The 26,462-nt window shown below is 48.6% G+C and overlaps 1 protein-coding gene across 1 annotated transcript in view; it reads left to right on the top strand.

The window, feature by feature from the left end:
• Positions 1-1,957: 1,957 nt before the first annotated feature.
• Positions 1,958-26,462, top strand: part of NALF2 (NALCN channel auxiliary factor 2) — a 469,759-nt gene continuing 445,254 nt past the window's right edge. Inside the window, exon 1 of the mRNA XM_069209989.1 lies at positions 1,958-4,254. Within this exon, the coding sequence (XP_069066090.1) occupies positions 3,481-4,254 (774 nt within the window). The 5' untranslated portion in view covers positions 1,958-3,480. The remainder of the gene's footprint in view (positions 4,255-26,462) is intronic.

Raw genomic sequence — 26,462 nt, 5'->3', positions numbered from 1 at the left:
AGGGATGCTGGGCTAGCTGTTTTTTTTGGGGGGGACTACCTGGTATCTTCAACGATGTCTCAACTGGTATCAATTGAAATCATAATTTAAACAACATAATATACAAGGAAAGTCAAGAACACAAGCAGGAGGCAGGGATTTGGACACATGACCATGACAGCATCCACATGTATGTAGAACAAGTGCAGTGAGTGACAACGGATGACCCCGAGGGCTCTGCGCACGTGAAGCACAAACCGAGGACAGAGCAAGAAACCAGAGTGTGGGCCACGCCTGGAAGATTTTACTACATAAACAATGTGGGAAGGTTCGTGAATACATCGGATGTAGTATATCAAAGGCCATAATTCGCTGCTTCAATTGTCGACGTCGTTTCGACCCCAGTAACCTAAGGTCGTCACCGGGACAAGAACTGAAGGTAGACATGTGGCGCTGTCGACAGAAGTAAGACTGATTAGAAAAAATGAAGAAAACCGCGGCTGCTATGCAAGTGAGTCAAATTAAATCTCGCAGACCTGCTCCACGGGTCAGAAATTACAACAGCGAGCACGAAGAAGATTATGGCCAAAGTCCAGGACTCAGTCATCAAACTGTTCCAACTAGCCAGCGGAAACTAACCACGGCGTGAGCTGCCTGGCACAGTCAGGGGCATCAGGCGCTTCGCACGGGGTATTTCAGGAATCAGGGCAGGATTTCTGGGGTTCCGCTTATCAGAACTGTTGGCATCAGGTGTTAAGGGAAGTTGATCCGCACAGGGAGTTCTCAAAGACGTTTGGGGGGGGGGGGGGGGCGGCTGTATGGCATTGGGTGTTCGGATAAACTGCTTGGCACAGAACCAGGGGGGTAACAAAGGGCTCCGAAACCCCGCGGTGCTGGGGTGGGGGGGACCTCCAGGGCCCCCCTGAGCACAGTACCCGTCTGAAGGCTCCTGTGAGTCTGGAGGGGGCCCGCCGTGTACTTTGCAGGGGGGGCTCACGTTTCGTTACGCCACTGCATATAATGTGTGTGGGATTGCTTGGCACGGGGTGTTTCATAAGCCACGTTGCCCATAAAGTTTGGGAAACTGCAAGAAGGGGGGTGTAAGAGCAGGGCGATGCCTGGTGTATGTTTGGGGTGCACCAAATGAGACGTTGTGTTTTGGGTAGCTTCTTCGCACTGGTATTACAATGGGGCGCTTGGCACAGGATGTCAGGAGTGGCGCGTCGCACGGGAGGGTAGGAGGACTGCACCAGGTTTGAGGTCACGAGGTACGTGGTGTTTTGGGGCGCTGTTGACCCTTAGGCGCTAGTCGTCACCTGCTTGCAGACGGTGCTATGGGGAGCCGCCTGGTACAGAAGGTCTGGGGTATTGACTTGGCACAGGGTAATTTGGGGAGCTGCTTAGCACTACGTTTGGGGGTGCAGGGGGGCTTGCGGTGTTTGTGGGGCCGCATGGCACATGATGTCTGGAGCTGGTGAGCTGAGGAAACCCCCAAGCCAGTGCGCTATAGAGGGGATGCAGCACCCCATTATCTCAGGCCCCATTGCAAGCCCCAGACGCGGGGCATGGCTGCCCCAGCCTCCCCATTAAAAGGCTCCAGTGTGTGCACATGTGATTGGCGGCGTAGGGACCTGGGTGGGGGCTGCGCTGGGGGAGGAGGGACTGCAGACTGAATGAGCGCACACCACATGAATGAAGCTCGGCACGGGGTGAATGAAGGGAGGGGGGGCAGGGGCACTATTGTCAAACCACGAGCGGAGAGCCGGTGCTCGTTCACGGCGACGGGGACGCGCCGTCGGGCACGCGCATGTCTCTGCCTCTCTTTTTTGATGGATCTCTCAAGGTGTTCTTTGCACAGCTGAAGATGGCGACAGATTGAAACAAGTGGGTGGGAGAAAGGCGGGCGGAGGAAGAGGAGGAGGTGAAAAGAAGAGAGAGAGAGGGAGAGAAGAAGAGCGAGAACGCGAGAGAGCCGAGAGGAGAGCCCAGATGGGAGAGCATGGGAAAGAAGAGACCCCAGCCTGCAGGGTGATGGGCCATCAAGAGACAGCCCCTAAGAAGAGGACTAGGAAACAGTGAGTTGGGGACACAGAGAGGGGGCCCACCGAGACCAGGCAGAGGTACCAGGCACGGCACTGGTGCAGCAGAGGACCAGGGGATGCTGCTGAGGCTGTCTGGCACAGCCTGAGTGCTGCCGAGGAGCAGAGCGCCAGGCACCACAAGGGGGCAGAGTAGCCCCGAGTGCTCTGATGAGGAGGTCCAGAGGAGACCGAGCCCGTCTGTGAAGACCTGTGGACTGCTCCAGGGAAGAGGGGGACACTCCGGGAGGAACTGGGGCGCAAGGGGGCCCCTGACCGGCGGGATAGAGGGCACCAGGAGCAGCTCAGAGCCAAGAGGTGCCCGGAGCCCACACCCACATTCAGGAGATGCGAAGGACCGGGGTCTCTCCGCCGCGGATATCGAGTGGGGGAGGAGCCGGAGACACGTCGCACAGACACGGGGTTCTGAGGAAAAACACGAGGGTCTGGAGAGGGTGAACCGTGAGGGGCTGTGGGCACCAGAGGCCGTGGCAGCTGATGGCCTGTAGACGGTGAGCGGCGAATGAGCTCCTTGAGGGGCCGCAGGGACCACCATGATGTCCACGCCACTATGAGCCCGGCTGGTTGAGGCCTGGTGCGCACAGGACCACCACACACAAGGTTTCGGCCCTCAGTGAGGAGGGCTTCTCCTGATACCAGGCGCCTTGCAAGGCCTGGGCACCATTAGGAAGGGTGGGTGGTGCTGGTCCTGCCTCGAGGCGCTTGAGCTGGACGCTACAGCAAGAAGAGGGGCTCGGGGTACCTCAGGGGTGCCTGGATGTACTGAAGACCAGCGGCTGTTGCGCACCGGGGTGTTTACACTTGGGATACCGGGTGCAGGGGGACTACAGGCCGGAGATACACGCTGGAGCCCACCCGGAGAGCCGGCTGAGGGCCAGAAAAGGACTCGATAGACTTCTGTATGATGGTGACCCCCGGAGCGGCCTCGGGATGACCACCACGGCACCTGCCTGGAGCTAAGGGCTGCTCGGTGGGTGGGGTGGGAGGGTTTGTTCTTTCAGTATGGCTGGAGCCCCCCACCAGACGGGGTGGGTGTCCTGGCACTGATGATTTCACGGTGGCTGTTCCTCGGGGTTGGCACCCCCGCGCCTTCTTCTGCTGCCCCCCAGGTGCCACCTCCTGGCGCACGACCATGAATGGATGCTAACCACCTGAGAGTGGGGCACGTCAGGCTCTGGTGGAGTGGGGAGGGCCTCTGTCCCCTGGACAATTCCAGCCCTCCCCGCCATGATGCCCCCCACCAGGCCAGGTAGGTGACATCGTGGAGAAGGAGGGCGCACCGGCCGGGGGGGAGGGAAGGCCCAGAGATATACCCACCAGGACTAAACAACACAAGGTGGTGGCGGCGGGGACAGGGGAAGGACCCCACCAGAGACCGCCCGCTGCCTGCACCCCCTAAAATATGATCAGTGGCACTTGGATGTTTCCAAGGGAAGATGAGGCTGCCTTGAGAATCTGCCGCGACCCCCGAGAGAGTGAAGCGCCCCGCACCGGCCCCGAGCGGGCGCAGCGATGGCGCCTGTCCCCGGCCTACCTCCTCTTCCTCACCGCCCTGCTCTCTGACCGGCTCTGGCTCTGCACCGGGACCAGGCAGCGCGATAAAGCCCGGGGCCTGGCGCACGAGGCCCTTCTGGGCGCAGGGACCCCATCCAACCGGAACTCACTCTGTGAACCCCTCTTTCTGGGCAACCTGAGTAGGCCCGCCGCTGCTGCTGCCCCCCACACCCTGCCCTGTCCCGGGGCCCCCTTGGACTCAGCTTGCACCAAATTGTACTCCCTGCAGAGACTGTGGGAGGCCCTGTCGCCCCCCTCGGCCCCCACCTCGTCCGTCTTCTCCTTCTCCTCCAAGAGGAACTTCTTGAAGGCCTACTTCCGCAACTTCAGCCTCCCCTTCTGCGACTCCTACAGCATGGCGGACATCTTGCTGGGGATGGCCGCCCCGGAGAGCCTGGACTGCAGCCTCGATAGCCTCATGCGGGACTTCTCTGCGGCCGCCGCCTCCTTGTCGTCCTCCCCCGCGGGGCCCATGGAGGGCGAGGTGTGCGGCGGCTGCCTCAGGGCCTACCAGAGGCTGGACCAGCATGCTCAGGAAAAGTACGAGGAGTTCGACTCGGTGTTGGACAAGTACTTGCAGTCCCAGGAGTACTCGGTGAGATCCTGCGTGGGAGACTGCAAGGTAAGGGGCCTGGGCCCGCGCGCGCCTCTGGGGGTCGGGGCTGGGGCCATTTGCAGAACAGTGGAGTGTGTGCATGGGCTACACTGTTTCATAACTTGTCTTGCTAGAGTGACATATCATTGTGGTAATAAGGGTCTACCAACGACGTCTACAAGCTGAGGGCCAAGGCTAACTGACCCCATAAACACCCATAAATACCTACGTCACTTGGACCTGAAAGGTCATACTCCCTATCAGAAAACACGCAAAGGGGGAACAGTCCTTTCCATTTGCAGTAGCCATGTATGAATACTTCTGAATCAAATTTTATGTTTAGGAGCCAATTCACCATGGGATTTAACAGTACTCGGAGGAGTACTACATGAGTACTACAGAAGTATTGCAGCAGTACTACTGTAGTAGTACAAAAGTACTACTGAAGTGCTACTGGAGTAGCACATGAGTGCTATGTGAGTACTACAGGAGTACTACTGGAGTAGTACATGAATAATACAGAAGCACCACATGAGTACTACTAGAGTACCACATGAGTATTATAGAAGCACTACTGGAGCACTACTGGAGTACCACATGAGTTCTATGGGAGTAATACACGAGCACTACACAAGTACAGTGGAAGTACTACTAGCGTACTAAATGAGTACTACAGAGGGTACTACAAGAGAACTGCTGGAGTTCTGCACAAGTACTACAGTAGTATTACTTAACACTCATACATTTGTTGGAGATTCGCTCCTCCCGTGCCCATGCCTGCAACCTGTGCGCCCATCGGTAAAACTACATTTCAAAGCAGATTAGTAAGGTATGTATTTAAGCCTAGTACATGTCTCAGTATTATCACATATGTGTTGATGTACTCAAATCCCCAGTAGTATGTGCCAGCCCAGAAGCCATGTGAGCAAGAGCAGCAGTCATGGTCCTAAGTCAACCGCCTGTGCGTGGTAACATATCAAAGCATTCACCTTTGGATATATGTAGCTGAGCTTAGCTCGGGCCCAAGCCTAGAACATATGTGTCCAAGCCCGTAACCTATGTGTCATGTACTTCTGTGCCAATGCTGAGCACCTATGTGTCCAAGCCCAGAACCTATGTGTATCTGTGTAGAGTCATGCTGAGCTTCTGTGTGTCCATGCGTCCATGGCCGGAACCTATGTGTCATGTAGCCGTGTAGAGCACCTGTGTGTGCTCATGCTAAGCACCTATGCGTCCAAGCCCAGAGCCTATGTGTATCTGTGTAGAGTCATGCTGAGCTGCTATATGTCCATGCGTCCATGGCCGGAACCTATGTATCATGTAGCCGTGTAGAGCACCTCTTTGCTCATGCTTTACATCTATGTGTCTATGCCGGGAACCTATGTGTCACGTATCCGTGTAGAGTACCTGTGTGCTCATGCTAAGCACCTATGTGTCTATGCGTCCAAGCTACATGACACCCTTGTGTCATGTAGCTATGTGCACCACTTCGATGCTCATGCTTAGTACCTTTGTGTCCATGCTTCCAAGGCCAGTGCCTATGATGTGTCATGTATCTATGTAGACCACCTGTTTGTCATGCTGAGCAGCTATGTGCCCATGCATCCGAGCCTGGAACCTATGTGTCATGTATCTGTGTAGAGTACCTGTTTGTCATGCTGAGCAGCTATGTGTCCATGCATCCAAGCCCAGAACCCATGTGTCATGTATCTGTGTAGAGCGCCTGTTTGGTCATGCTGAGATTCTAAGTATCCATGCGTCCATGCTTGAAACCTATGTGTCATGTATCTGTGTAGAGCCCTCTTGGCTCATGCTAAGCACCTATGTATCCATGCATCCGAGCCTGGAACCTATGTGCCACATAGCTTTGTAGAGCACCTGTTTGGTCATGCTGAGCACCTATGTGTCCATGCATCCAAGCCCAGGACCTATGTGTCATATATCCGTGTAGAGCACCTCTGTGCTCATGCTAAGCACCAAAATGTCCATGCTTCCAAGCCCAGAGCCTATGTGTCATGTATCTGTGTAGAGCATCTCTTTGCTCATGCTAAGAACTTATTTGTCCAAGCCCCAGAACCTATGTGCCTTGTAGAACACCTGTGTGCTCATGCTAAGCACATGCTTCCAAGCCTGGAGCCGGTGTGCGCATCTAAGCACCTGTGTGCCCATGGGTCTAAACCTGCTACCCATGAGCATCCTCACTCCCTAATGTGGAAAGCATCAATGGTTCTCTCGGTGTTCTCGAGTATGATGTCATCATTGACGTCATAAAGTAGTAATTGGGGATGTCCTGGGTGAGAACACGAGCAGTGCACCGCGGGAGTCGGTTTTCACAGCTATCACAACCTTTAGGTTTTTATAGATTTTGTAGGGGAAGTTTGAGGTTTTTTTACTGACACACTTCATTGAATGCCTCGCGTTTTACAATGACATGGCATGTTAAACAATGTTTATGCATTCAGAGCAAACACAGCCTACACCTTTTGCTGTGTTTTATGTGTGTTGTAGACAAAGTGCAAGGTCTGCAGGTCTACGACGCATGTGGTACAGCATAACAAACACAGGCTACTGTCTTTAGCTGTGTGTCATGTTTCATACATGTGCATTGGATACAGAGTGCAAGGCCTGCAGCTCTACGACGTATGTGGTACAGCATAACAAACACAGGATACTGTCTTTAGCTGTGTGTCATGTTTCATACATGTGCATTGGATACAGAGTGCAAGGCCTGCAGCTCTACGACGCATGTGATACAACATAACAAACACAGGATACTGTCTTTAGCTGTGTGTCATGTTTCATACATGTGCATTGGATACAGAGTGCAAGGCCTGCAGCTCTACGACGTATGTGGTACAGCATAACAAACACAGGATACTGTCTTTAGCTGTGTGTCATGTTTCATACATGTGCATTGGATACAGAGTGCAAGGCCTGCAGCTCTACGACGCATGTGATACAACATAACAAACACAGGATACTGTCTTTAGCTGTGTGTCATGTTTCATACATGTGCATTGGATACAGAGTGCAAGGTCTGCAGGTCTACGACGCATGTGGTACAGCATAACAAACACAGGCTACTGTCTTTAGCTGTGTGTCATGTTTCATACATGTGCATTGGATACAAAGTGCAAGGTCTGCAGCTCTACGACGTATGTGGTACAGCATAACAAACACAGGATACTGTCTTTAGCTGTGTGTCATGTTTCATACATGTGCATTGGATACAGAGTGCAAGGCCTGCAGCTCTACGACGTATGTGGTACAGCATAACAAACACAGGCTACTGTCTTTACCTGTGAGTCATGTTTCATACATGTGCATTGGATACAAAGTGCAAGGTCTGCAGCTCTACGACGTATGTGGTACAGCATAACAAACACAGGATACTGTCTTTAGCTGTGTGTCATGTTTCATACATGTGCATTGGATACAGAGTGCAAGGCCTGCAGCTCTACGACGCATGTGATACAACATAACAAACACAGGATACTGTCTTTAGCTGTGTGTCATGTTTCATACATGTGCATTGGATACAGAGTGCAAGGTCTGCAGGTCTACGACGCATGTGGTACAGCATAACAAACACAGGCTACTGTCTTTAGCTGTGTGTCATGTTTCATACATGTGCATTGGATACAAAGTGCAAGGTCTGCAGCTCTACGACGTATGTGGTACAGCATAACAAACACAGGATACTGTCTTTAGCTGTGTGTCATGTTTCATACATGTGCATTGGATACAGAGTGCAAGGCCTGCAGCTCTACGACGTATGTGGTACAGCATAACAAACACAGGCTACTGTCTTTACCTGTGAGTCATGTTTCATACATGTGCATTGGATACAAAGTGCAAGGTCTGCAGCTCTACGACGTATGTGGTACAGCATAACAAACACAGGATACTGTCTTTAGCTGTGTGTCATGTTTCATACATGTGCATTGGATACAGAGTGCAAGGCCTGCAGCTCTACGACGTATGTGGTACAGCATAACAAACACAGGATACTGTCTTTAGCTGTGTGTCATGTTTCATACATGTGCATTGGATACAGAGTGCAAGGCCTGCAGCTCTACGACGTATGTGGTACAGCATAACAAACACAGGATACTGTCTTTAGCTGTGTGTCATGTTTCATACATGTGCATTGGATACAGAGTGCAAGGTCTGCAGCTCTACGACGTATGTGGTACAGCATAACAAACACAGGCTACTGTCTTTAGCTGTGTGTCATGTTTCATACATGTGCATTGGATACAAAGTGCAAGGTCTGCAGGTCTACGACGCATGTGGTACAGCATAACAAACACAGGCTACTGTCTTTAGCTGTGTGTCATGTTTCATACATGTGCATTGGATACAAAGTGCAAGGTCTGCAGGTCTACGACGCATGTGATACAACATAACAAACACAGGCTACTGTCTTTACCTGTGAGTCATGTTTCATACATGTGCATTGGATACAAAGTGCAAGGTCTGCCGTATGAAAAATATTTACAGTATTATGAACACAGACTATACACTTCGTGTTTCATACATGTGTGTTGCACACACAGTGCAAGGTCTACAGCCCTGCACAGTACGGAGTACTTCGACTGTAGTACATACAGTAGACTACTGTCTTCGGCTGAATGTCATGTTTCATGTATGTATTTTCCACACTCACTGTAAGGCCTGCAGCTCTGCAGAGTATGTAATACCTACAGTAGTCAACTTCTGTCTAACGCTGTGTACCATGTTTCATACATGTATGTGCAAGGCAAGCAGCTCCTCAAGATATTTATTATTTACAATATAACACACATAGACTTATGGCTTAGCCTGTGTGTCATGTTTCATTCATGTGTGTTGCACACACAGTGCAAGGCCTCCAGTTACACACAGTATGTAGTAATTACAATATAGCACACGTAGACTGTTGTCTCCGGCTGAGTGCAATGTTTCATACATGTGTGTGGCAGACAAAGTGTAGAATTTGCAGCTCTTCACAGGACTGACCACTTAGACATCACAAACAGCCTTGGGCTGTATGTCATGTTCCATGACGGTGCACGGCCTGCTGCTCATCGAGTATGTACTATTTATAGGAAACACAGACTATAGATTTTGGCATGTCGTGCTTCATACATGTGTGTGACAAATGCAGTGCCCAGCCTGCACCGCTGCACAGTTTATACCACTGACAATATAACAAACACAGGTTACAGGCTTCGGCTGTGCGTCATGCTTCATACATGTGCCTGACAGATAGCGTGCACTGTCAAATCCTTTGTGCAGTTTATACCGCTTACAATATAACAAACACAGGTTACAGGTCTCAGCTGTGTGTCATGCTTTATATGTGTATGTGAGAGATGCAGTGCACCGTGAGCAGCTATGCACAGTTTATACCACTTACAATATAACAAACACATGTTACAGGTTTCAGCTGTGTGTCATGCTTCATACATGTGTGTGACAGAGTGCACGGCCTGCAGCTCTGCGCAGTTTATACCACTAACAACATAACAAACACATGTTATAGGTTTCAGCTGTGTGTCATGCTTCATACATGTGTGTGACAGAGACCACGGCCTGCATCACGGCACCACATGTAATACAATATTACAAACACATGCTGCAGCTTTCAGATGTACATCGTGATTTATACATGCGTGTTGTGAGTGCAGCTGTACACCATGTATACCACTAGCATATAAAGGCTGCAGCCTCTGGCTTTTTGTAGTATTTCATACATGTGCATGGCAGACATGTGCACATGTGTATGTGTGAGCTGTCACAGATGTTGTCTGATGCGTTTTTGAACTCTGAGGAACTCTCATTGTTTTCCTGGCTTTTCTAAGGGTGTTTCAGTCCACACTGCGAGTGTCTTCTGGTGCACAGGAAGCGGACTTGTCCTCACCTAGCGCTTCGTCAGTGAGGTTCATGACATTTGCATGATAAACCCTGATGACAAATCCTAAAGCTCTGGCAGCAAACCCAGGGCTCATCCTCGTTTACACACTCTAGGCCTGATTACAACTTTGGAGGAAGGTGTTAATCCATCCCAAAAGTGACGGATATACCACCAGCCGTATTACGAGTCCATTATATCCTATGGAACTCGTAATACGGCTGGTGGTATATCCGTCACTTTTGGGACGGATTAACACCTCCTGCAAGTTGTAATCAGGCCCTCTATTTGGTAAGTTTGAGTGATGCGCATGGACTTGAAGTGACCACAGCCCTTAGCGTGCAGCTGCAGACCGTCATTTGTGTGTATGTATACGTATATACATACACACACGCAGGCATACAAACAGACACAACACAAATACCCGCTACACACACATGCCCACAGATACCCACAGACACACAAAAATACACACAATCACACACATACCCCCCACACACAGACACATAGACAATGACACACACACAAATACAAATATTCACAGGCACACACACAAAAACACACTGTAGGAAATGGGGTTGTTGGTTGAGGGATGTGAAACCCCGGTCAAGCAGCAACCACAATCTCTGTCAGTGTGAAACACAAGCAAACCCCAAATTCACCTGTGCATTAACCTTCTGTGAGCTTAGAACAGAAGCAGTCAGGTTTAACTTTGAGGCAATGTGTAAAGTATTTATGCAGCACTTCAAACAAAATGCAACACAAGAAAATTCCCACACTAATTTAGAAAAATACAGTAAAATGTAATACATTATTTGACATCAAACTGACAAAAAGCCAATCAGTAGAACCAGAGATGTGTAATTGTAAAGATTTCATTAGAAATACTGCTTAAAAGCCCAGAGCACAGCTGTGATTATCTGTTTGCGCTGGACTGGGACAAAGTCACAAGTTTAGTCTTGCAACGATGGAGTGCGGGCCGGGTACAGGGACCAAGTTAGGCCCATTGAACAAAGGGCCTTAGATCCTGTGTCGAGGAGCATTGCAAGATCTCGTGACGAGGATGCGTTGCATAGTGGCTGTTCAGAAGGAGCTGCAGGCTGCAATGTTAGGCCCTGCTTTGGAGATGCGTCACACAGCTGCGGTTCCGATGCAGAGCTGAGAGGAGATGTATTTGCATCAGTTCTGCCCAAAAGGCCACAGCTGGACTGGCAGAGTACCTTCAGGCCCATTTCCAAGGGTCTAGGAATGGGGTGTCATCATTTGTAGGGCAGGACTTACAGCAGATAGAGCTTAAATGCTGGGTTCAACGTGGTTGGAGCCTTTTCTCTCCCTCAGACTCTGATCAGGAGGCCAGCCAGCTAGCCCTCGGAGTCACCCTGGTTGTCCTGGGTTCAAGATACAGGCAGTTGGACAGCAGGGCAGCAGACTAGCAGTGTCCTTGAAGCACAGCGTCATAGCAGCACTTCTGAATCTTCCACAGGCCCAGAGGTGTGCTAAAGAGTTGGTCTGAGGGTCCAATATTTATCCTTGGTGCCAGCTTTGAAGTAGGATAAGTTTCAAGAGCGATCCATCCCAGAGGTGTTTGGAATATCTTTCCTCCCTGCCCTGGCCCTAGTTTGTTTGGGGGTACAAAAGGGTGTGAACCCCTTTGCAAATATGCTGAGGCAGAGCCTTTGTGTTGTGTAAGTGTGGTAGGTGACAGTTCCTTCCCACTATCAAGTCACTATCAAGCCCATCCTGCCAACACTTATTACTGCTTTCTCTCACTGTCTGGGAGTAATACACAAAGACTAACTGACAGCTACAGCTAGTTATGTGACCCAGGATACAGGCACCAAATGGCTGGGACAAGAAAAGACCAGCTTTCTAAAAGTGGCATTTCCAAAACTGTGACTGAAAATCTTTACCATGACTACCTTTAAAGTGGGTTTTAAATTCAAACTCTTTATACACCAAACTCAGGAGCCCCACCTGGTCCCAGTTGAAAGTTATCAATTATTGAATGTAATAAGGTGACCCAATGTTATCCTATGGGAGAAGCTGGGCTTGCAGTAGTGAAAAACAGATTTGAGAGTTTTTCACTACCAGGACACGTACAAGTTAAAATTACATGTACAGCTTTTTGAATACACCACACCCTGCTCTCTGGGCTGTGTAGGGCCTATCCTAGTGCTGACGTATATATTTATTAAAAAAGGAGGTTTAGGCCTGGCAAAAGGTTCAGTTTGCCAGGTCCAAATTGCAGCTAAAAACTGCACAGACAGAGGCTGCAGCGGCAGGCCTCTGACATGTTTAAAGGGCCACTTATGTGGATGGCACAATCAGTGCTGCAGGCCCACTAGTAACACCTCATTTACAATACATGCACATACACACAAAAACATACACACATAAACAAACCCCTAGACACACATACACACAGAAACACACACATAAATACACTACCTACATACATGCACACAAATACACACACCCACAGACACACATGCACAGAAGCACATATACCACAGGCACACACACACTCACAGATTCACACACACACACAAACACACATACCCATAGATACACAGACACACCAAAGACCAACACACATGCACACGCACGCACACACAATCCTGCAGACATGCAACATGATTTAAAGCCAGTGATGGCAACAACCGGCTGTAATGTGCGGTGCGTGTCCCACCCAGAAGTCCCAAGGGCGGTCTTTGGATTCGGGTAGTGTTCTGTGTTTTGGTAGCACCTCCAATTCAGCCTTTTCATAACAATTCTGTTTTGTAACCAGCATCGCCCATGCCATTTGCGACAAAACAACACAAACTTGCACACGTCCAGATTCGTTTCTGGGCGTTTCTTGTGTTTTGTAATGCTGTACCGTGGCAGTGTATGGCCGTGCTTCTCCGGTTTACGCACTGCATGCCCTCTGTCTGCGTTGTATTTTTGTATGTGTGTGTGTATGTGTGTGTGTGTCTTGCGCACACAGTGATTTGTATCACTCGGACACATGCCCCGTGTTTCGCTCTTTTTGGCACTTTCTGCATGTTTCTAATATCATTGACAGGAGGTAGATATTGTGCAGCTGTGGGTCGCATGCCATGTTTTATGCACGCGTGTGCTATACAGAATGCACAACCCCACGCACCGCTGACGTGCATGTATCGCCACAGTTTTTGGATGCCGTGTCTGACACATCCACTTCGCCCATAAGCAGAAGATATTACGTCAAATGCTGACACAAAACACTTAAATGTCGTATGTGTGTTAAAACAGCTAAAAAGACTGACATGCAATTAAGAAAACAAAAATACTGCATATATTTACCCAAAAGACACAAAAATACCGAAGATGTTTGAGTAAAGGGTTTAAACTGATTACACCCCCAACAAAAAAAGAGAAAAAGAAAATCCAAAACACTCCAGTCAGAGAAGAATGCCGGATTTAAAACCATAACTCGTGCTGCAAACCACCTCTGCCCACTGGTAAGACCCAGAGTATGCCCCTCCCATCATTTTACACTTCCTGTTATTTCCGGTCATACGTGATGCGAGTGTTGTTCATTCGGTTGAAGGGGGAACGCATTCTCCTAGTTTCGTTTCCGTTGTTTTGACACACCTGGTGCCATTGCCAGTCCCGGTGTCCCTCCCAGTGTCCATGATGTGCTGCTTTGGCTAAACCTCTCTGACTTCCAGTCCCTGCTTGGAGCTGGCCTGGGTCCATTGCTGCTGGAAATATTATGAGGAGAGAGAGCATTTACGAGAAAAGAACGAAAAAGGTTATTTTGACATAAAGCAAAGTGGAAACCTGTTTCCTGCAGAGATGATTGAAGCTACCGGTTTCAAATCTCACATAGGGAATGGAAAGTTAATGGACTACGTTTGGGAGGAAATATTACTATTTGTGTAAAATAACGAGACAGGGCTCTTTCTTAGATTAATAAACAATGAAATAGTGAAGCATCAAAAAATATTGGCCCGGATTTAGGACGGCCTAGCGCCTCCTTGCGCCACATTAGCGGATTCTTTTTTACGCTAATGTGGCCCAACGAGGCCAAAATCACTGCATCACATTTACAAGGTGGCGCAATGCATGCATTGCGCCACTTTGTAACCTTTTGCGCTACATTATACCTGTACCAGGCATAATGTATGCAAAGGGGGCGTTCCCCCATTGGGGAGAGGCGAAAAAATGGCGCAAAGAAATCTAAAAGATTTTAACACCAGCTGAGAGCAAGCATTACAAGGAGGCACACCATTGTTTACGATGGGTCCCTATGTACTGTTCAGGGTTAGCGCCAACATTTTTGACCTAACCCTGAACAGTACATCAACAGCGTCAAAAGTTTTGACGCTATTGCCCCCTACTCTGTACTGTGGCAGGGCGGCGCTAAGGGGTGCAAGGAAAGTAGCGCTACATGGGGTGTAGGGTCACTTTCCTTAAATCTGCCCCATTGTGTTTTTCCTGCACCTTAGTTTTTGGTTAGAATGCTGTAGGGCAAGGTGCTGGCCAGTTCAAGAGGCTGAGAGGGCACAAACAGGACCAGTCAGCAGCAGTTATGGATATCCAGAATGAATACATATTGTGAACATTTGCATATATCACAATTAATTCACACCCATTTTTATTCGTTTTTTAGTCACTCTGCCTCCCACCTCCCCCATGTAACTATCTGGTGGCTCGTTGAGCCAAACCTGACATGGGAGGGATCTCCAGCCTTCAAGAGGTATTAGCTAGTCACTTGGCCAACTTGGCAAATTTATTAAAAATCGAAAGATCAGCAATGTTAACAAAGAGGCATTTCGTTTGTGTGAATTTGACAGCACCAGGTTTCTCCCTCCACAGGTGACTTTCATCACTAGCCTTTGAGGGCCCGATTTGGGAAACGGCGGTCATGGCTAAAAACGTGATGGAGTTCATTGTCTGCCCACTACTTAAAAAAATTCTGGACCGTCAGCTTTCTGTGATCTGTGCTCTCATTGGCTCCTCCCTCTGCGGTGCCCTGACTGGGTGCTGCCCATCAGAGTAAGGACATCACAGTGCCCGCCCTGCATAGGTCTGATGGTCTGATGTCCTTTTTTTTCTGTCCATAACATTCAGGGAATCCTAGCAGAGATGAAAAGAAAAATGCAAATAATGACTCCCACACTGATAAAAAAAAACCTCGGGTGGTGGGGTTAATTAGTTTTTTTTTTAGAAAAACAAACTTTCACTTTGAGAGTTTGTTTTTGAAAAACAAGGAGATTCCTGTGAAGGTACAGAAATCAGCTCCTGGCCAGCAGTGATCTCTAAATATGGCAGTCATTGATCAGGGTGGATCACCTAATGTCCTCCACCACTCTGATGGAGAGGGGCCATACCACCATAATTAAAATCAGGTCCCTAGACACTAATCAATACATTAGAACTTTTCTTAATTGGAATTTGTTTAGAAAAGTCTATGGCATTATCGTTGGCAGTCATTTTCTATGCCCACAGATGCTGCCGGGCTCCGATTGGTTGGCCTGATTGCCACTGGAGATGAAACACTGACGCTGAACATATGTGGGTAGCGTGGTCAGTAAGGTTTGGGGGCAGGTGAGCTTCAGATTTTCAGACAATCATGCTGGCATATAGGGCCTGATTACAACTTTGGCGGAGGGTGTTAATCCGTCCCAAATGTGACGGATATTCCGCCCACCGTATAACAAGTTCCATAGGATATAATGGACTCGTAATACAGCGGGCGGTATATCCGTCACATTTGGGACGGATTAACACCCTCCGCCAAAGTTGTAATCAGGCCCATAATGTTTAAATACATCTCACAAGAAGCAGTGTGCCTGAGAGGGACCCAAGGTGCAGTGGAAAGGGAGTGAATGCGAATTGATTTAGAACTTTCAAAACAGAGAGGGAGAGGGTGTGTGTGTTTGTGTGTACTTAAACATCCTTGGTGAAATCCAACAGACACCTCGCCATACCCCCTAAAAGCACCTCTACCCAACTATTTATCAGAAAACATATTTATTATAGGGGTGTTACACCCCACACACAACCCCCACCCCCTCAAATCTATGCCCATGGCTGAACAAATTTTGCACCGAACAGGGGTCGAAGAAGATATTCTAGCAACCAAACGCTACCTTTGGTTTGAAGTGTTTCTCATGGGATGTCAAATTGATTCCTAGGTTTAAATCTTATGGCAGACTGGAGCCCTCGCCAAGGGACAGATGCTCAAACGTCTTTTAGAAAGTTAGACATTTTCTCCTGTAAGTTTCCTTCTGCGTTTAAGGCGATTTATGATTGATTTGAATGCAGACTACAACATTTAAGGGCAGGCAGAGTTATAAACTTTGCCTGAAAAATCAAACATGGTTTTGGGCCTTCACCCATCTAAGGACGAGGAAAGGTTTTTGACTTTGACAAAGTTTAAGCTTCCCAGACCCCATAGTGATAATTTCCTGCAGTAAATGTCCTGGGGCTGGAAATCATGTTTAGAACAAAGTTTAAAACTTATGATGTGAAGGGCTGTGAGAAGATTTTGCAACTTCAACAACCCCAACAAAACAAAAGCCCTGGGTGAGTAGTTCTGCTGCATCACACTTCCGTAGGTAAACCAGCTGCATGAGGAAGTGCAGCTGAATGTGCATTTCCACCCCTAAAAGGGAAAAGAGTTTCCTCTATGAAGAAAACCCTTTCACTGTACCCAAATTAAACATGATATTGCTTTTCCTTTCCAATGCTAAACGTGTACTAAATGTTGTTCCTTCCAGGAGTTATTTTCAGAATTGTTTCTGAGTATCCACGAAGTTCTGACTTTGTGGGTGACCTCAAGAGGCCCCTTTGGACTGCCTCACTCGTGCTCCACTACCCGTGAACCCCCTTTTCCACAGACTTAGGGCCTGATTTCGATCTTGGCGATCAGGGTTGCTCTGTCAGAAATGCAATGGGTGTCCCGTACGCCGTGTTATGGTTCCACTATATCCTGTGGAGATCGTAATACGGCTGACGGGGTGTCCGTCACGTTTGTGACGGAGTATTCCATCCCCCAAGATCGTAGTCAGGCCGTTACTCCTGCAGAAACGTTCATAAGTAGGTTTGCTGCTCTGGTTCAGTAAGAGGGTTTGCAGTTGAGAAAATCTACAAACCTAATTCTATAAATCAGGATTTTGGCTTTACAAACACAAACCAAACTTTCTGCGCACCTAGGGGACAAGTTGGGATGTAAACACTCTTATAAAAGGGGGGTGCAGACTTTCCATCAAAAAGACTAAGGTAGGATTCCTATAGAGCATTTTTTAAGGGACTTTCTTACAGGAAAGTAGCAAGAGAGCAGTAGTCAGTGACTTGTTCAAATCATTAGTTAAAATCCCAGGTGGCTTGAACTAAATTGTTTGGAAAACAATGAGAAGAAATAATCAATGAAAAGGGACATAAGATCAAAAAAGCAGCAGCGGCTGCTGCAAATCTCAAGGAAAGTGACAGGCGGTGAGGGGGTGGGTGGGGTTGAAATAAAAATAAAAAAAAATAATTCCAACACCGGCCTTCTCGCTCCGGGACAGCAGTCCCAGGGACACCAGCACAGGCTCCCCATGCAATCCTGGTGCTGCTCTCATGCTAAACCTGGCATGAGAGCAGCGCCAGGATCGGTCTGAGTGACTTGGACTGCCGCTCAGACACTGCATAGGAGTCTGTGCAGTTACTCCAACCCGGATATGGAACACAGTTGGATTGGCGAAACCTAAGTGCGCATGTGTGTTTGGCCAGCCTAAGACGGCCGGCCAAACAGACATTCGCACTTAAATGCACTCCACTCTACCTCCCCTCCCCCCCTCCCTTGTCCCAGCCTGCCCCTCCCTGCAAACTATTGTTTTATTTTTCAGCGGCTGGCTTATCCAGGGAGGCAGCAGCGGCCCATCCGTACGGGCTGAGGGGCCACGCCCTTTTCTGCTGTGAAGAGTATCTGTCAGGTTGAACAAAAAGTCAGCTTGACAGACACTCTTCTGGCTCAAGTCTGGCAGCCAGGAGTTGGACATGCGCTAAATGCTCAGACTTTTAGCTGCATGAGCTGAACTTTGCTGGGCAGAAGAAATCACGGCCCTGTCGCGTGACCTCTTCAGCCTGGCAAAGGTGCCTCGAGGCCCTCCCCCTCATCATGACGGGGAATGTCACTGATTGCCTCGGATCTGGGTGCTTCAGGTTTAGGCCCTGAAGTACCCTGGGCCAAGTGTCAATCAGTGACACCTCGTCACGGAGTGGAGTGGGATCAGCAGTCTTAGGCTAGCTAGTGAGGGAAGGCAGCAGTCCCAACCCTCCTAGGACCTCCAAGGCTTTCTAGTCGGAACTGCTGAGGTAAGTTTTTTTTTCAATGTTTGGTGCATATGTGCTTGCATGCATGAATGTATGTGTATTTGTTAGTGAGTGTTGTGAATGGGTGTGTGAGTGCGTGTGTGAATGCATGGGTGTGAGTGAGGTGTATGCGTGGGTGTGTAATGTACCCATCCCGCCCCCTCCCTCTTAAAAATTACCAGCCGCCACTGCAGTGGGGGGTGACGCTCCTTCGCAATAGCGAAGGAGCCGCCCCTGCGAAAAAAGTAAGCAGCTAACTCATGCGCTAAAATAATAAAATGCTCTACATTGAAAAAGAATTGGAGCATCTATTGGTTCGGTGATTGGTAAAATGTCTTTAGCAAAAATCTTACAACCCACTGAGGAGCACAAGGGACGCACCCAGTACTGCATATGTAGCAGTGAAATATCATCCATTCATATAAACTCACTTATATAAAGAATTATTTGGTGTTTTCAAGGATCCGGTCCCAGACTTTCCTAAAGTCATCCTTCAGGGCTCTAGACGCATTGGTTTCGTTGACCATTTTGCTAACAGAATTCTTGAAATCAGAAGTGGACCCCATTCCACCTCTGAGTGATAATTAGGACTGTTCACTACAAAAAGTTTCCACTTCTGGGATTAAGTTGACTTAGGTGAAATCAGATATCAAACTCTCCCAATGCCGTGCTGCATTCCTTTGATTCCAGCTCCAGATCTTTGTGACGATTCCAAACTTCGATTCGTGTAGGTTCTGATTAATCCAAGGTAAAGGTGACTCTTTCCGGTAGTCACGGTGCTGCTGACAAAGGAACGTCGGAGCAGACTGTGCCCTCCAGAAGGAGTCCCAAGAGGAAAAAAACCCAAAGGGAAAAACCTCTGTGCAGACTGGAACTCCTGAGAAGAATAGAGGACGGGATTGGAAATCAAAGGCACACTGAGGAAAACAACCAGATGGGTAAGGAAAGAACAAGTAAATCAGAAGATTCTTGAGAATCCAGGAGAAAGAACAAGTCAACAGGAATGTAGATACACCAGTCAGGAGCTAGATGAACCAACAGAGTGAGGACACCTCAACCGGAAGTAAAGCGTGTTGCAACACAAGGAAAATGAAGAACTCAGCCCCTTATATACGCATAGAAAAGAAGTGAAACAACAGGAAGTTAAAAAGGTGTCCATATTTGATAGGGAAGGAGCAATAGGAAACAAGGAAGAAGCTGCCATGTTGGAAAGGTGAGTATAACTATTGTTCCTTAAGCATCCTGGGGACGAGAAAGGAAGGGAAGAACAGAACATGGCCTCAAGAGAAGGTAACAACAGTATTAAATAAACATAGGAACCGCAGCTCCAATCGGAGTGGCGGTGTAAATTTAATGAAATACGGACCACTGCACTGTCCTATGGAGTGCCCAACATAGTTGTAAGAGAGGTGCTGCAGGGTTCTTCCTCAGCGCCAAAATGGCTACAGCGGGCGGCTGCATTAACCCACGACACTTCCAGGCAGAAGAGGGTAGGGTAGGTCAAGTCACGTCGCGGCCCGAGTCGGGCCCACGGTGCGACACCCAACCCCATTCATTCCTCCCTTGAAACAGAAAATAACTAGTGCTTATCCCACCACTGTGTATTAGTAATGCACGCTTCGAACCAGTGCCTGCACTGACTCCCTTTCCGACTGATCATTGTTCAACTTAACTTGGCTACAAACCACAGACCAATCCCAAGACATTTCTTCACGGTGAAGATTCAACGTACTGAAGTATCACCTACTGGGTGACTTTCAATCCCTTGTTCGTAGCAACCCCAACATTGAAACTAGTGTTCTTAGCATGTTGAACAAAGTTTTTGCTATGGTTGACCATAAGCCTCCTCTTACGTTGCTATCAAGAGAATGGGAATTGGTGACACAGTTCTCCGATGGTTTAAGTCCGACCTAACAACCAGATTCCTACAAGTCAAGATGGAAACTTTCGCTCTGAACCCTCTCGAGTCCGACGCAGTGTCAATCAGAGATCTACCCACCTCTTTAATATTCAGTCTCTCGTGGTGAACTTCTTGGCAAGATGATGACCTTTCACCAATATGCTGAGGATCGTAACACGAAGGATTTTGTTCCCAAAGCTGGTTTAAAAGTGGCTGTTCACGAGGTGCTGCTAGTTCTAGGATTGACAATGTCATTGCTCTTATCACCAGTCAATCAATAAATCAATCAGGATTTATAAGGCACAGCAAATCACCTGTGAGGGTCTCAAGGTGCTGAAGTTGCTAGCTGCTGAGCAGTGCTCTGTTCATTGATCAGTCTTCCCAAATAATGCCTTGTGCCCTCAAGCATTCCTCCACTCTGCGGAACCTGACCTGACTCTAAAACCATGAGGTCCAGTCTCATAGCTCATGGACTCAACTCCCAGGGATGTCAACCTCTAGAACGAAGATGTAATTACACAAGGGATCCCCATTCTATGACTCTCCACGTTGGCGAGCCCAAATACCGAATGCAAAACTAAGCATCTCTGTTAGTGTGAAAGGTTTAAGGACCAAGGGCCAGATGTAGCAAACAGTTTGCAAGTAGCAAAAAGGGAATTTCGCTGTTTGCGATATGCAAACTGCACTTTGCAATGCACAAAACCCCTTTTGCGATTTGGTAACCTGGTTACCGAATCGCAAAATGGGTTTGCGAGTCGCAATTAGGAAGGGGAGTCCCCTTCCTAATTGCGTGTTGCAGTGCAATGCTAGATTGCTTTGTGACCGCGAACGCGTCGCAAAGCAATTGCAGTTTGCACCCATTTGAAAAGGGTTCCCCTTTGTGAATGGAACTGCACAAAAAATTTCAGAGCAGGCAGTGGTCCTATGGACCACTGGCTTCTCTGAAAAAATGAAACAAAAGCATTTCATTTTTTAGTTTTGTAATGCATCTCGTTTTCCTTTAAGGAAAACGGGCTGCATTACAGAAGAAAAAAAAACTGCTTTATTTAAAAGCAGTCACAGACATGGTGGTCTGCTATCTCCAGCAGGCCACCATCCCTGTGAGTGCCGCGAGTTTCAAGGGGGTCGCAAATTGCGACCCACCTCATTAATATTAATGAGGTGAGCTTTTGCGACCCCCTTGTGAGTCGCAGATGGTGTCAGGGACACCATCCTACATTCCAATTTGCGACTCGCAAATTGTGAGTCGCTCTGACTCGCAATTTGCAAGTTGCAAATTGGAATATACCTACATCTGGCCCATAGTCTGGATACTGAAAGTCACAGCTTCAGAAAGAATGGTATTCCGAAGTCTTGCAAACCCCCAATAATCAGGAATCAATCTTAATTTATAGATCACAACTACTCACCCGTAAGGGTCTCAAGGCTCTGAGGGGGGTCGGTCCTCTGTGTTTCAGTTGAAGAGCTACGTCTTAGGGTCCTTCCTGAACTGAGGCAGTGATGGTGACTGCTAGAGGTGCAGGGGCGGGGTGTTCCAGCTCTTTGCTGTAAAGTAGGTGAAGGATCTTCCTCCAGCCAAGGTAATCCGTATGCGGAGTATGGTGGCTAGTGCCTGTTGAGCGGAGCAGAGCGGTCTGGTGGGGGAGTAGAAGGTGATGTGGTGTTTGAGGTAGGTGGGTCCTACGTCGTGTAGAGTCTTGTATGCGTGGACAAAGAGTTTGAAGTTGATCCTTTTCTTGACTGGAAGCCAGTGGAGGTCTATTAGGTGTCTGGTGATGTGTTTGTGGTGGGATACGTCCAGGATGAGTCTGGCAGAGGTGTTTTGGATGTACTGTAGTTTCTTCAAGTTCTTCTGAGTAGTGACGGTGTAGAGGCGGTTGTCATAGTCGATTCTACTGGTAACCAGGGCATGGGTTATGGTTTTTCGGCAGTCATCTGGGATCCATTTGAAGATCTTCCTGAGAAGTTGGAATGTGCGAAAACAGGAGGATGCGACCAAGTTGACTTGGTGGGTCATGGTGAGCGATGAATCCAGGATGAAGCCGAGATTGCGTGCTTGGTTTGTTGAGGTGGGGGATGCCAAGGATAGCAAGCCACCAGGAGACGTCCCAGGCTGATGTGGACTGTTCCAGGATGAGGATCTAGGTTTCGTTAGAGTTGGCGGTGATGGATTCAGTAGGAATGCCCTACTGACTTAGGGCTTGCTTCTCCTTGTTCTTTCTTCAGGAAGTATCCCAATACTCATCCAAGGAGTGGATTCAACCACCCAGAGCTCTCGAAATCCTCTTGCAAGCTACTTGTTGATCTAGGCACTATGTGATCGCCCTAAGGACAAACAATACCACTTATCACCTGATTGGGTGATTAATTGTGTACTAGATCAGTGAATGCTCTGCCGGGTGTCAGACAAGTCATCAGAAGACAGACTGAGCGAAGGTCAGCATGCGAGCTGAAGGTGTAGCATTTACATAGGATCCTGCTAAAGCTTGTAGATACATGAACCATTCATATTGAGCTTATCGGCTTTTCCATAGTGAGTTTCAAACTATTGCAGCTAAACCTGTGTAGGGTCATCTGCCAAGACCAACCTGTAGAAAACACAACCTCATGAACCACATCCCTCCATCTAAGATGCTCTGCACTGTCTTCGGAAGAGCACACTATATAGCACCATCCTGCTCCTTAAGCGCTTGGAAGTGAAATGGCCATCAAGTCTTGTATTGTTTATGCATTATGTCACTGAGACCACTTCAGAGAGCTAGTGCTGAAAGTGGGTACAACATAGAAGAAATCAGACAACATGAGGGTTAGAGTCCAGACCGATGTGTGGACAGAGCCTAGTCCAGCCTGGTGTGTAGGGTGATCTTATACCAGACGATGAGTAGGGTAGTTTTAGTCAAACCTAATGCATAGGATGATCGTAGACCTGTTCAGTGTGGAAAGTGATTGTAGTCCAAACCGATGCATATGGTGGACCTACACCAACCAATTGCATGTGTTTGTCCTAGTCCAGTCTGATTCATAGGGACATCCTGGATCAGTCCAACAGGTAGGGTGATCTTAGCCCATCCCAATGTGTAGGGTGATCCTAATCGATCCATATCTGTGGGATGATCCTAAACCATAGGACACATAAAGTGATCCTAGTCCATCTGACACATAAAGTGATCCTAGTCCGTTCAATGCTTAGGGTGATCCTAATCCATTTGATGCAAAGAGTGATCCTAGCCCATCTGATGTGTAAGGTGATCCTAGTCCATCGAATGCGTACGTTGATCCTCATCTATCCTGACGTGTAGGGTGATCTTAGTCCATCCTGATGTATAGGGTGATCCTAGATCAGCCTGATGTGTAGGGTGATCCTAGTCCATCTGATCTGTGAGGTGATCCTAGTGCATCTGATGTGTAGGGTGATCCTAGTCCATCCGATGCGTAGAGTGATCCTAGTCCATCTAATGTGTAGGGTGAGCCTGTTCCATTTGATGTATAGATTGATCCTAGTCCATCTGATGTGTAGAGTAATTCTAGTCCATCCGATGTGAAGGTTGATCCTAGTTCATCTGATGTGTAGGGTGATCCTAGTCCATCTGATGCATAGGGTTTTTCTAGTCTGTTCTATGGGTAGGGTGATGCTAATCCATCTGATGTGTAGGGTAATCCTAGCCCATCCTGATGTTTAGTGTGATCTCCTAGACAAGCCTGAAGCATAGGGTGATCCTAGTCCATCCTGATGCATAGGGTGATTCTAGTTCATCCAATGCGGTGGGTGATCCTAGTCCATTCCGATACATAGGGTGATCCTATTCCATCCTGATGTGTAGGGTGATCCTAGTCCACCCTGATGAATAGGGTGATCCTAGACCATCCGATGCGTTGGCTGATCCTAGTCCTTTCTGTATGTAGGGTGGTCCTAGGCCATCCAATGTGTATGGAGATTCTAGTCCATCCTGATGTATAGGATGATCCTAGTCCATCCGATGGGGAGGGGGATCCTAGTCCATCCGATGTGTAGGGTGACTCTAGTCCATCTGATGTGTAGAGCAGTCCTAATCCTTCTGATACATAGAGTGATCCTAGTCCATCTGATTTGTCGGGTGATCCTAGTCCTTCCAATGCCTAGAGTGATCTTTTATCAACCTGATGTCTATGGTGAGTTTAACTCAGCCTGCTGTGTAGGGTGATCCTAGTCCATCCGGTGCGTAGTGATCCTAGTCCATCCGGTGTGTAGGGTGGACCAAGTGCATCCGATGCTTAGGGTGATCCTAGTCCATCCAATGTCTAGGGTGATCCTACTTTATCTTGATGCGTAGAATGATAGTAGTCCATCTGATGTGTAGGGTAATCCTAGTCATTATGATGTGTAGGTTGATCCCAGTCTATCCTGATGCATAGAGTAATCCTAGTCCATCCAATCTGTAGGGTGATCCTAGTATATCCTGATGCGTAGAGTGTTCCTAGTCCATCCAATGCGTAGGGAGATCCTAGTTCATCCAATGCGTAGGAAGGGCCTAGTCCATCCGATGCAGAGGGTGATCCTAGTCCAGCATCATGCGTAAAGTGATACTAGTGCATTCTGAGGCATAGGGTGATCCTAGTCCATACGATAGGGGGGGGGATATCCTAGTCCATCCAATGTGTAGGGTAATCCTAGTCGATCCATTGCGTACAGTGACCCTAGTCCATCTGATGTATACAGTGATCCTAGACCAGCCTGATGCGTAGGGTGATCTTAGTCCATCCTGGTGCATAGGGTGATCCTAGGTTATCCTGATGCGTAGGGTGATCCTAGTCCATCGGATGTGTAGGGTAATCCTAGTCCATCCTGATGCGTAGGGGGATCTTAGTCCATCCTGATGCATACGGTGATCCTAGTTCAACCTGATGTGTAGGGTGATCCTAGTTCAACCTGATGTGTAGGGTGATCCTAATCCATCTGATGCGTAGGCTGATCCTAGACCATCCGATGCATAGGGTGATCCTAGACCATCCGATGCGCAGGGTGATCCTAGTTCATATGATGCATAGGGTAAACCTAGTCCAGCCCAATGTGGAGGATGGGTTTAGGACACCCCGAGGTGTAGGGTGATGGTAGATCAGTCCGATGCATAGGGTGACCCTAGATCAGACTTCGTTCAGTGGCTCCTGAGATGGGGTTCATGGGTTACTCTCTGTTGAAGGCCTGGTGAAGAGTTTAGTTTCCAGGAGTTGGCGGCCCCCTGCACTCCAGGGCAGAGACTATTCTATAGTCTCAGCCCCGGGGTCCCCGGGGATCTTGCTCTGGGCTCTTGTAGGGACTTCTTGGATCACGTCACGTGACAGGAGGAGTACTGTAGGTCCCGGAGGGAGAGTACTTGTGTGCCAGAGGGTCCCTTGCGCCAGTCTGCTGTGCGTGTAATGAGCAGTGCGTTTACCTGGGCCCTGACCTCAGCGGGAGCCATCTTTCCGGCTCTGCGACCACTTGCCCCGGGCGCTTGGAAGCGGCTCGCGGCGCTGTGCGCGCGCCAGCGGAAGGAGCCGCGCATGAGGAAGGGTGTCTCTGCAGTCTAATTGCCCCTGTCACACCGCGGTGTAACAATAGCTATCCAGAGAGGAGACACCGGCAGCGCAGAGTTCACGCGTCTTCCAATTATTCAAGGCTGCCTCGCCGCTTTGTGTTTGTTCAGCAGAAGGAGACACAATAATTCCGTAAAACCCGAGTAATTTGTGTTGTGTGGAAACAGTCTTAAACAGTTGCCCTTTTAGACCTGCGCTGACGAGTGGGTACGGACTGATTACTGTGTCGGATGAGGATGCTCGCGGAGTCCAACCCAGGGACCTGTCTGTCCCGCCTGTCTCCGGCTCAGTCGTCTCTCGAGCTATCATTCTGTCTGTATGTCAGTATCTTTTTCTGTTTGTCTGTCCATCTACCTGTTCCCCACCGCCACTCCCCCACATCCTTCCCTCACGCCTCTTATTTCATTTTCTCTAATCAGGTGACAGCCTCAGAGCATCCACTCACTCATGTCCTCGCTCACTCCTCCAGGCACCTGCCATCTTACTAACTCATGCACTCAACCACCCGCTCACCCAATCACTCAGCCTCCCACTCATTCACCCATCTACTCAACCACTTAA

This window comes from Pleurodeles waltl, chromosome 2_1 (genome assembly GCF_031143425.1).
Source record: "Pleurodeles waltl isolate 20211129_DDA chromosome 2_1, aPleWal1.hap1.20221129, whole genome shotgun sequence".
Classification (NCBI taxonomy): Eukaryota; Metazoa; Chordata; class Amphibia; order Caudata; family Salamandridae; genus Pleurodeles; species Pleurodeles waltl.
The sequence above is the reverse complement of the archived record's forward strand: the minus strand, read 5'-3'. Positions and strand labels throughout refer to the sequence as shown.